We start from the raw sequence: 12,660 nt of genomic DNA on the forward strand, positions 1-12,660 counted from the left end.
ATAACAACAAAAATTTAAATATGTATACATATATTTTAACCACACTGAGCATTGCCTATAAAATGAATGCTTTCACAGTTATTTATATGTAATGCTTCCCTCTAGTGGTATTACAGCGTAAATGCCGTATGACTGTCCACTCTGTGGATTTGACTGAACTAATGTCATAAATTATATCTTTCCAGATAGAGATATTGGACAAGATGCCACCCAGTATTATAAACAAAGGGATTCCCAAGTACTGTGGAGAATTTTCCGGATGGCAAACAAGGAATCTATATCACCTCCAAATATCTGAAGGCTTCAGATCCGGACAGTCCCGACGACACACTCGAGTTCACCATCACAAGGCCTCCACACTTCGGTTACCTTGAAAATGCCCTCACAGGCAGGTGCTTGGGTCACTGATGGTGCAGACTGTCAATTTAATATGCGCAGATTGTGTCCAGATTATAATGAATTTCCTTCCTATTATAGGTGCCTATATCAAAGGTCGCTTTACCCAGAAGGATCTGGAGCAGAAAGCAGTGCGCTATGTCATTCCTGCAGATATGGAAGTGACAGCAGACAGCTTTGAGTTCCAAGTCACGGATCCTGCAGGAAACACCATGCTGCCTGAAGTGTATGTATTTCTTTATTTGTGGATCTTTTGTTTAGATTTCCAGACAGAGCTTTCACTAACACAGTGCACTTATTGAATGTTAAAGGTGCATATATTATCGCATACTTTTGGCTGCAAATAGTATGTGTGTGTGTGTGTGTGTGTGTGTGTGTGTGTGTGTGTGTGTGTGTGTGTGTGTGTGTGTGTGTGTATAGTCATTTGAAATTTGGAAAAATTGTTAGCATTTTTATAAAATAAAAATAAACACAATTTAATATTGAATATACAATACATATATAAAATGATCTAATAAAATCAGAAAAATATACAATAAAATATAAAATAATATAAGCAATGTATAAAATAAAAATTCTAAATTTATATAATAAAAATATATAATTTACAATAAAAATATATTAGTTAAATTACAATAAATTTTTCCATTACATCATTAGAAATTAAACATTTATATTTTAGTGAGTTTGGTTTTAGTAAAATTGTTAAAATTTGTATTAAATAAATCATAATTTTTTTGAGAAATGAAATACAGCATAATATAAATTATATTTCTATATTATTAATATTATATACATTATATCTAATCATTTATATAGAGAATCAGTCAAATTTATCAGCGTTTTTATTAAAAATCATATAACAAAAAATTAAAAACTATATATATAACATATTAATATAAAAAAATTTTAATACAATATGACTTCCTTTTTTAAAGAATCTCTTTTTTTTCATTTGAAACTTTCTAATACTGTTTATTAAATTGAAATAATATTAATGTAATAAATAACAAAAAATATCAATATAGTGTGTGTGTAAGTAGTCTAGAGGTAATGAAATATTTCTTTATATTATTTTTATTTTAGATTATTTTTCTATCAAATGAATTTTTTTAATATACATTTTTTATATTTAGTTTTTAGTAATATTCTTTTAAAAAAATACAGTGTGAGGATTCTTATCAAGGCACTTCCTTTTTTTAAGAATCTCACTTTTTTATTTAGAAACTTCCTAATACTGTTTATTAAAATGAAATAATGTAAAATGAAATGAAAAGGTTATAAATAACAAAAGAATATCAATATAGTGTGTGTAAGTAGTCTAGAGGTAATGAAATATTTCTATATATTATTTTTAGATTATTTTTCTATCTAATTATTAAAAAAACGTTTTTTATATTTAATTTATAGTAGATTTTTTTCATTTTGAAACTTTCTAATACTGTTTATTACATTTAAATAATTTTAATGTAATAAAATGTTAATAGTGTGTGTGTAAAATGGTCTAGAGGTCATGAAATATTTATTTCTAATTTTTTATATTAGATTATTTTTCTATGTAATTATGAATTTAGTCATTTAGTAAAATTTGTCAGTGTTTATATTAAAAATAGAATCAGAAATAAAATAATAATATCATTTTATATATATATATATATATATATATATATATATATATATATATATATATATATATAAACATATTTTTACGTTTTATTTATAATATTTCTTTTTAAAAATGAAAATGAGGATTTTTTTAAGCTCCTTTTTTCATTTTTTAAAATCTCACTTTAAAATATTTTTTTCCTAATAATATAAAAACTAATAATATCAAACAAAAATATATAGATTTATATATGTAATTATAATAATTCTTTTAAAAATACAATTTGAGGATCTTTATCAAGGCACTTTTTCAAACATTCTAATACTGTTTATTAAATAAAAATAATTTTATGTAATAAATAACAAAAAATATTAATATAGTGTGTGTGTGTGTGTGTGTGTGTGTGTGTGTGTGTGTGTGTGTGTGTGTGTGTGTGTGTGTGTGTGTGTGTGTGTGTAAAATGGTCTAGAATATTGAAATATTTATGTTATTTTTTATCAGATTAAATAATAATAAAATTTATCAGCGTCTTTATCAAGTCTATATTAAAAATATATTTTTTTATGTAATTTATAATAAAATTTTAGTATTTCTTTTAAAAATAAAATTTGAGGGTCCATATCAAGGCACTAGCTTTTTTTTTAAGAATATCAAATTATCATTATCTTTTAACTTTCTAATAATATACTACTTTGAATTGAAATATTTATTTTTTATATTATTTTCATATTAGAGAGTCTTTTGATCAAATGCATCATCATTTTTATAAAAAATGTTAATCAGGAATAATTATTATAATAAAAAAAATAATGAAAAAAAATATTAGAGTCATTTAGTTAAATGTATCAGCATTTTTAGAAATCTCTAAGAAAATATAACACAATAATATAAAAGATCATAATATCAAAAATATATATTAAAAAGAAAATAATAAGTAATATTCATTATAATAAAATATAAAAATACTTTAAAATAAATATAAAAATAGAATATATAATATTCTTTGCCTCTAGTAATAAACATTTTTTTTTTCTTTGGTGAAAGTAAGACAGCTGACAGCTTGTCTCCCACATTTCCAAATATGATCTGGAATTATCTCAATTCTAGACAATATAATTTCAGCCCCAAATGTGATTCTTGGCTTTTTCGCCTGCCAACACAGGATGGAGTTCAGGTGGTCTCGTGTGGAGCTGTCTGCTTCCTGTTATCGTGTTTGTGAGAATGCAGGAACTCTAGCTGTGCAGGTGGTGCGCAGTGGGAACAGCAAAGATCCGGCGTACGTCGGCATACAGGTGCGCTTAACTATCTGAGCTAATCTTACTATCCTGCACAGATGACGTTTTAGTTATTCCATCACTTCATCTTACAGGTGGAAGAAGGAACAGCCAAAGTGGGGAAAGATTTCACCCACAGCTCGGCCAACCTTATACAGTTTGATCCAGGTGCTTGTCACTTCAAACCAGCCTTTTCCATTTACTTTTATATTGTTTTTCTTTAGAATACACTCATAAATAGAAAGGTGCTTTTTCACAGCGATGCCACAGAAGAACCATTTTTGATTCCACAAAGAACCATTCAGTCAAAGATTCTTTAAAGGAGAAGTTCACTTCCAGAACAAAAATTTACAGATAATGTACTCACCCCCTTGTCCTCCAAGGTGTTCATGTCTTTCTTTCTTCAGTCGTAAAGAAATTATGTTTTTTGAGAAAAACATTTCAGGATTTTTCTCCTTATAGTGGACTTCTGTGGTGCCCCCGAGTTTGAACATCCAAAATGCAGCTTAAATGCAGCTTCAAAGGGCTCTAAATGATCCCAGCCAAGGAAGAAGGGTCTTATCTAGCGAAATGATTGTTTTTTTTTTTAAATAACATACCCTAACTGTCTTGAACTAGAATACACAGAGTTCATGCAGAACATTTGAGATTAAAAAGTATGTAAATTGTCTTTTTTTTTTTTCTTTTCAAAATACCCTTTTTCCTCGGTTGGGATCAATTAGAGCCCTTTGAAGCTGCATTTAAAAAGTTCAAACTCGGGGACACCATAGAAGTCCACTATATGGAGAGAAAACCTGAAATGTTTTCCTCAGAAAACATAATTTCTTTACGACTGAAAAAAAGAAAGACATGAACATCTTGGATGACAAAGGGGTGAGTAAATCATTTGTACATTTTTGTTCTGGAAGTGAACTTCTCCTTTAAAGAACCATCTCTTTCTTACATTTTCATAATCTGAAGAACCTTCTTTCACCACAAAGAACCTTTGGGTTCTTCAGATGTTCTTCTACGGCATTGTGAAGCACCATTTTAAGAGTTTATGGTTAATCTGTGGTCTGTCTTTGTGTTTAGGTGTAAATGTCAAAATGTGGAACGTTTACCTCAAAGACGATGGACTAGAAGAAAACCATGAGAAATTTGATGTGTTTCTGAAGACTCCAAAAAACGCTGTTTTGGGACAGAGAAACAAGGCCACAGTTGAGATTGTGGATCCTAGGAATGGTAGAAAGAAGTTTTCTACATACCTACATTCTCCTCTTATTCTCACTATATAAACTGAGAATATTCATGTCTTTCAGACAGGTGTAATCCAGATGAGCTTATTGTTGAAGAAGAGGAGATGCAACATCCTTTCCATAGCCCACCACACGTCCCAGAGCCTGAACCACCCTTGCTTGAGGAATACACTCCAGACCCTAGGAGTGGGATCCTTTGGGAAAATTATCCACCAAGAGGGGACGTCCCATATCGCACACACTTTAGCCATTATAGTGAAGGAGAACATCAGGACCAGGAGGCCTTTCATAGTCTGGGCCAAAGACAGCTGAGGATCCTGGGTAGAAACAGGCACAGAGTGAGCCAGGTCACCTCAGCTATAACACTTACCTTGCCTAATAGATTTAGTATGGTACTTAAAAACCAATAATATTTGTAGTAGTAGTTAATGTTAACATCTGATTGTGTTTTTAGGCACATCTGTCAGAGGTGGAGAAGACAAATCAAGAAAGAGTTTGGAGAGTAAGTTTTGTTTTTTGTCCTTATTAATGTATTTAGTAGTAGTAGTACTTTATTCATTCGTTCATTCATTGGCGTTTTTATTTAGTATTTTTGTTTGTTTAGTTATTTGGATATTATTTTGGTTGTCTTTATTTGTTTGGCCGGTTTGCTCATTTATTTGTTAGTTAGTTTTAGTGTTATTAACTTAATAATGGTATTTATTTGTTTGTTGTAGTATTTAGTTGATTAGTAATATTCTTTTTTTTGCAATTGTTTGTTTATTCCTAGTATTTATTGATTGCGATGATTTTTATTTATTTGTAATATTTATTTATTATATTTATTTATTTATTTAGTAGTAATATTTTTGTTTTATCTATTAGTAATATTTTATTTATTTTTTCATGTAAAATTATTTTTAGTAATATTTATGTATTTAGTATTAAGTCAAGTCAAGTCAAGGTTATTTATACAGCGCTTTTTACAATACAAGTTGTGTCAAAGCAACCTTACAATATTAAAATAATAAAGTAAAATGTCAATAATAATGCAAGAGTTCCATATTGCAACAAAGTCAAATTGGGGAGGACTCATCTGGTTCCCATGGCCTTGTGCCGGTGGCCGTTTAGGGTAGGAGTTCTTTCTTGATGATCTGTCTCTGGGGCTCATCTAGTTGACACGGTATCCGCTGACATTCGGCTGTAGGTGTTGATCCACCATCTGCTCTTGGTTTGGACTGGATCCGGGGGACTGCAGTGACCATCTGATCTGGATACGGACTGGATCTGGTAGCTATGGTGACCTGGGAATAAGAAACAAACTAATATTAATGTAGATGCAAGAGTTCCAAGTTGCCACAAAATCAGATTGGAGAGGACTCATCTGGTTTTCGCTGTCTTGCGTCGATGGTCGTCTAGGTGATGAGGTCTTCACTGATGATCTGTCTTTGATGTGGTCTCTGCTGACATCCAGGGCTGTAGAGGATATCTCGGGGTGCTGATGGGTACGGACTAGATCCGGGAGACTGCAGTGACCGTCTGATCTGGATACAGGTGGCTGCGGTGACCTCGGAATAAGAAGGAAAGATACTAATATTAGCGTAGATGCCATTCTTCTTCTGATGCAACGAGTACATCAGGTGTTATAGGAAGTGTCCCTGGTTCCGGTTGACCTAAATAATGCAGCCTAACAATCCTTTAACGGATTTGGATTATGAAATGTATCAAGTGTAGGCCAGGTTAAAGAGATGGGTCTTTAATCTAGATTTAAACTGACAGAGTGTGTCTGCCTCCCGAACAGTGTTAGGTAGATTGTTCCAGAGTTTGGGCGCTAAATGTGAAAAGGACCTGCCGCCCGCAGTTGATTTTGATATTCTAGGTATTATCAAATTGCCGGAATTCTGAGAACGCAGCGGACGTGAAGGACTATAATATGATAAGAGCTCTCTCAAGTACTGAGGAGCTAAACCATTGAGGGCTTTATAAGTAATTAGCAAGATTTTAAAATCTATACGATGTTTAATAGGGAGCCAGTGCAGTGTTGACAGAACCGGGATCGTATGGTCATACTTTCTGGTTCTAGTTAGAACTCTTTCTGCTGCATTTTGGACCAGCTGGAGTTTGTTTATTAAGCGTGCAGAACAACCACCCAATAAAGCATTACAATAATCTATCCTTGAGGTCATGAACGCATGGATTAACGTTTCTGCATTTGACATCGTGAGCTTAGGTCGTAATTTCGATATATTTTTAAGATGAAAAAATGCGGTTTTGCAAATGCTAGAAATGTGGCTTTCGAAGGAAAGATTGCTATTGAATAGCACACCTAGGTTCCTGACTGATGACGACGAATTGACAGAGCAGTCATTGAGTATTAGACTGTGTTTTAGGTTATTACATGCGGAGGTTTTAGGTCCAATAATTAACACCTCTGTTTTTTCAGAATTTAGCAGTAAAAAATTTCTTGCCATCCAATTTTTTATTTCAACTATGCATTCTGTTAGTTTTTCAAATTGGTATGTTTTGCCGGGCCGTGAAGAAATATAGAGCTGAGTATCATCAGCATAACAGTGAAAGCTAACACCATGTTTCCTGATGATGTCTCCCAAGGGTAGCATATAAAGTGTAAAAAGTAATGGCCCTAGTACTGAGCCTTGAGGTACTCCATACTGCACTTGTGATTGATACAGTATGATACCTCTTCATTTATTGCCACAAACTGATGTGAATTATTTAGAATTATTTATTTACTAGTGTTGTTTCTTTAGTATTAATTTTATTTTTTTATTTGTTGGTTGTATTATTTATTTATTTATTTGTATTATCTTTATTTAATTGTGTTATTTTTTACTACTAGTTATTTAGCTAGTTCAATTACTTATTTGTTTCTATTGATTTTTGTACTATTTATTTATTAGTAATAACAGTAGTTAATTGTTGTTGTTGTTCTTAAATAGTATCATTAATTTATTTATCAATATTTATTTGTTGGTTTCAGTGTTATTTATTCATTATTTATTATTATTATTATTATTATTATTATTATTATTATTATTATTATTATTATTATTATTATTATTATTATGAATTTGTTTTTTATTCATTTAGTATATTTTTCATTCAGTCATTCATGTATTCATTCATTCATTTATTTGTTGGTGTTATTTAGTATTTTTGTTTGTTAAATTAGTTATTTGGATTTTTTATTTTGGTTGTCTTTTTTGTTTGGTTGGTTGCCTTATTTTTAATTTATTTAGTATTAGTGCCATTCATTCATTCGTTAGTATTCATGGTATTTATTTGTTTATTGTAGTATTTCTTTTATTATTATTATTGTTTGTTTATTTTTGTATTTATTTATTTATTTATTTTATTTGTTTATTCCTATTATTAATTTATTTAATACTATTTAGCAGTAGTATTTGTTTGTTATTTGTTGTAGTACTATTTGTTTAGTAGTGGTATTATATTTATTATATTTATGTAGTCGTATTATTTGTTTATTAATAATATTTATGTAATATTATTAGAAGTATTTTTAGTAGTGTTATTTATTTGGTATTCCTTTTATTTATTTGTTGGTTGTATTATTATTTATTTAGTAGTATTAATATCTTCATTTATTTAGTTGTATTGTTTTTTATTAGCAATATTTATGTATTGCTATTAGACGTATTTATTTAGTAGCATTATTTATTTAGTATTAATTTTTATTTATTTATTTGTTTATTTGTTGGTTGTATTATTATTTATTTGTGGTATGATTTAGTGGTGTTATCTTTATTTACTTAGTTGTATTGTATTATTTTGGTTTAGTGGTATTATTTGGTGGTATTATCTTTATTTAGTTGTATTATTTTTACTACTACTACTTCTACTTTTATTTATTTCAGTTTTTGTTTCTTATTTTTTAAGTATTTAGTATTAAAGTGTTTAATTGATGTTGGTTTTAGTATTCATTTATTTATTAATATTTATTTACAGGTTTCAGTGTTATCTATGCAAAAATATTAGAATTATTATTTGTATTAATGGTATTGGTTTGTTGTAGTATTTAGTTTATTAGTAATTTTTTTGTTATTATTATTTGTTTATTTATTCCTTAGTATTCATTGATTTCTATATTATAAATGTATTAGTAGTATTTATTTAGTAGTATTTCTTGGTTGGTTGTAGTACTATTTATTTAATAGTAGTGGTATTATATTTATTTATCATATTGCTTGTTTTTTTGTAATGTTTATGTATTAGAAGTGTTTATTTAGTTTTAATTTATTTGTTTATTTGTTGGTTGTTTTATTATTGTAATAGTTGTATTGGTATTTACTTTAATTATTTGTATTGTTTTTTATTAATAATATTAATGGATAAGTGTTAGTAGTATTTATTTAGTAGTGCTATTTATTTATTTAGTATTATTTTTACTATTATTTATTTATTTATATGTGTTATTCGTTTAGTTTCATTACTTGGTTCTTATTTATTATTCTTTGTTTTTTAGTATTTATTATTGCTCATATTGTTTAATTTTTGTTGTTGTTAATTAGTATAATTCAATAATGTATTAATATTTGTTGGTTTTTAGTGTTAATTATTCATAATAATGATAATAATTTGTTTATTTATTCATTATTATACATCATAATGTGCTGTGTGCTGGACTTTACTGTCTCTTCTCTCATCACTCTGTCATCCATTAGTTTCATGGACTGATCCCAGTGAGAGTGGAGGAGAAGGCTAGAGAACCAGCACCTCGTGTCCACTCTGAACTGGAGATCACTCCCATCTGGACGTGGCCTGGATACTCTGCTGACACTGAATCAGTAGAAACTCCTCAGCGTGACTCTGCCTCTTTTATAATTGATTCAGGAGTGCAACAACACAAGGTATAACATCTTATCCCTCCATTTTTGAATTATCTGTTGTGTATTTCAAATCAAAAAGAGAATATCAAAGCTTCATTTATACTTCAAATGTCTGTTTATAATGTAATGATCTTTCATTTCATAACTCTTCCCTCTCTTTTTAAAGTCTGAGAAGTCTGTAAGTATTGGTTGTCCCAATGGCTGGACTCACTACAGGAGGAACTGCTATATTTTGGGGCCTGGTATCTCTAGCTGGAGCAGTGCACAACATGCGTGCATGCTGTATGTTACATCTTTGCTATCAGAGGAACATGTACATGCATTTACACTACACATACCTTCTAAATATTAATGTTATGACTCCAAAATTTAGGCTTGAAAGTGAATTGGCCAGTATCCATTCCAAAACTGATATGAAGTGGATATGGAAGTTTGCTGGAAAGCAGTCATTTTGGATCGGTAAGCAAATAAGATTCATTCCTGTACAATATTGGATGTGAACTGTCCCGTATCTAAGAATATTTGTGTGATTGGTACAGGCCTCACCGGTGGTCCAAAGCAGTGGTCCTGGACGGATGGAAAACCGCTGATGTTCTCCAAACTCAGGAGGGATCATGAGGAGCACACCAGCCCTGCTGCCAGCTGTGTTTTAGCTCAGAGCCAGAAGATATGGATTCCCAAAAGTTGCATTGATGGATCCGAACACAGATACATTTGTTCAGCACCTGCACAAATCAGTTAAAACAAATATTTATTTTATAGTGCTCTTGTTTCTTAATGATTTTAAATACATTGTAGCCATCGAAGTGCTGAATAACTATATTGCAGCTCACAATGGCATGCATTCTTGGGTTCTTAAAATAAATATCATTAATAAATCTCCAATAAAAGTGATAACAAAAAAGTTGGTTGGTTATTTCTGAATTGTATTCACGTGAGGATATAGATATTTAGCGATATAGTTGGCTACATATTTAGATAGATATTTAGCTATATATAGTTACCTATATATTTATATAGATGCATATTTAGCTATGTAGTTTGCTATATAGATAGATAGTTGGCTATATATCTAGATAGATAGAGATATTTAGCTATATAGTTATCTATATATATTTTTAGTTATATACAGTTAGCTATGTATTGAGATAGCTATATAGTTAACTATATATTTAGATAGATGCATATTTAGCTATATAGTTAGCTATATTATAGATAGATAATTAGCTATATATTTAGTTATATATTTAGCTATATATAGTTACCTATATATTTAGATAGATGCACATTTAGCTATATAGTTGGCTATATAGATATATATTTAGAATATATTTGTCACAGGGAGTCAGACTGAGACATGCGGATCCATTTGCAGCATTTATTGAGAATCGTCAACATGCAGGAATAATCACCAGAAAACAGGAACAACGTAGGTAATCCGGGAAACAGTTCAATAGACAGGCAATGGTCGCAATGGCAGGTAGCAGGAATCGTCAACGGGGTACACAGTCCAGAGTCATACACAGAGAATCCAACACAGAGATAAACGCTTAGAATTACGACCATAGGAACAATAAGACTTCGCAAGGTGGCTGTGTGTGTGAGTGGCTTAAATGCATGTGGGTAAATGTGAAACGGGTGTATGCAGCAATCAGTTCAGTGGGAAACGAGGAGCAGCTGTGTGCAGTGATTAGTGCAGTGGCTTATGGGGATTGCAGTCCAGAATGTGTGTGCAAGAGTTCATGATGAGATAGACCAGATACGTGACAGAGCCCCTCCCCAAGGAGCGGCTTCCAGACGCTTTAACCACCTAATACAACCTGGAGGGTGGTGGAGCGGAGGCGTAACAGGGGGAGGGATGGAGGGCCAGGTCCATGTAGGGGTACTGGAACCAGGAACTGAGGCGGAGCCGACGGAGGGAGAAGCCATGATGAAGGAAGGGTTGGCTCCTGCATGGGGCCGACCGACGGAGGTGGAGCCGGTGGAGCCCGAGGCGAAACCGGAGAGTCGATGGTCCTGGGCGACACAGAGGATCCGGAGGGCCAAGGCGGAACCCAAGGCTCTGGCGACCCCGGCGGAGATGGAGGTCCGGAGGTACGCAGCGGAGCCGGAGTGACAGAGGATCGAGGCTGTGCCCACGGGAGGGAGGAGGTCCACAGAGCCGGCAGGACGGAGTGACGAGGCGCAGCCGGAGGAGTAGAGTCCAGAGGCAAAGGTGGGGCGACGACTGACCAGGGCGGAGCCGGAGAGACGATGGAGCCCGGAGGAGCTGGTGGGCCGATGGCCGACAACGGAGACGAGGGAGCACAGAGCCAGGGTGGAGCTGCAGGGTCGGAGGGCCGAGGTGGAGTCCAGGACTCTGAGACTGGAGGTGATGGTGAGGGATCCTTCAGTCTGGACACCGATGAAGACTGGCAATCCCACTGCGAGTCCTCTGCACAGAAGGTGGGATGTGGGTGAGCAGAGGGACTGTCAGGAGACAGAGGTGGCGGGACTGGAGCAGCAGGGAGGGTGGGTGGGAACCCACACAGTTCATACATGGCCAGTTCATACATGGCCTCCGTGGCCAGAACCGGGCAGACAGGAATCTCAGGACGACTGGACGGAACCAGCGGAGGCTCTGGAAGGCTGGGCGGAACCAGCGGAGGCTCTGGAAGGCAGGGCTGAACCAGCGGAGTCTCTGGAAGACTGGGCGGAGCCAGCGGAGTTTCTGGAAGGCTGGGCGGAACCAGCGGAGTCTCTGGAAGGCTGGGCGGAACCAGCGGAGTCTCTGGAAGGCTGGGCGGAACCAGCGGAGTCTCTGGAAGGCTGGGCGGAACCAGCGGAGTCTCTGGAAGGCTGGGCGGAACCAGCGGAGTCTCTGGAAGGCTGGGCGGAACCAGCGGAGGCTCTGGAAGGCTGGGCGGAACCAGCGGAGTCTCTGGAAGGCTGGGCTGAACCAGCGGAGTCTCTGGAAGGCTGTCTTGAGGAGCGGGCTCTGGACGACGCTCTTGTGAAGCGGGCTCTGGACGACGCTCTTGAGGAGCGGGCTCTGGACAACGCTCTTGAGAAGCGGGCTCTGGACGACGCTCTTGAGGAGCGGGCTCTGGACGACGCTCTTGAGGAGCGGGCTCTGGACGACGCTCTTGAGGAGCGGGCTCTGGACGACGCTCTTGTGAAGCGGGCTCTGGACGACGCTCTTGTGAAGCGGGCTCTGGACAACGCTCTTGAGGAGCGGGCTCTGGAGAACTGGACGACCCCAGCGGAGATTCAGGAGGGCTGGGCGTCTCCAGCGGAGACTCTGGAAGAGCAGGCTCTGAGCGAGC

The 12,660-nt window shown here is 34.5% G+C and overlaps 1 protein-coding gene across 1 annotated transcript in view; it reads left to right on the forward strand.

The window, feature by feature from the left end:
• Nucleotides 1-10,259, forward strand: part of frem1b (Fras1 related extracellular matrix 1b) — a 30,128-nt gene extending 19,869 nt beyond the window's left edge. The window contains 12 exon segments of the mRNA XM_073844034.1: nucleotides 186-233; nucleotides 235-388; nucleotides 478-622; nucleotides 3,165-3,294; nucleotides 3,372-3,444; nucleotides 4,348-4,497; nucleotides 4,575-4,858; nucleotides 4,966-5,013; nucleotides 9,191-9,376; nucleotides 9,522-9,637; nucleotides 9,729-9,814; nucleotides 9,895-10,259. Coding sequence (XP_073700135.1) covers nucleotides 186-233; nucleotides 235-388; nucleotides 478-622; nucleotides 3,165-3,294; nucleotides 3,372-3,444; nucleotides 4,348-4,497; nucleotides 4,575-4,858; nucleotides 4,966-5,013; nucleotides 9,191-9,376; nucleotides 9,522-9,637; nucleotides 9,729-9,814; nucleotides 9,895-10,097 — 1,623 coding nt within the window. The 3' untranslated portion in view covers nucleotides 10,098-10,259.
• Nucleotides 10,260-12,660: the final 2,401 nt, after the last annotated feature.

Source organism: Garra rufa, chromosome 7 (assembly GCF_049309525.1).
Source record: "Garra rufa chromosome 7, GarRuf1.0, whole genome shotgun sequence".
Lineage (NCBI taxonomy): Eukaryota > Metazoa > Chordata > Actinopteri > Cypriniformes > Cyprinidae > Garra > Garra rufa.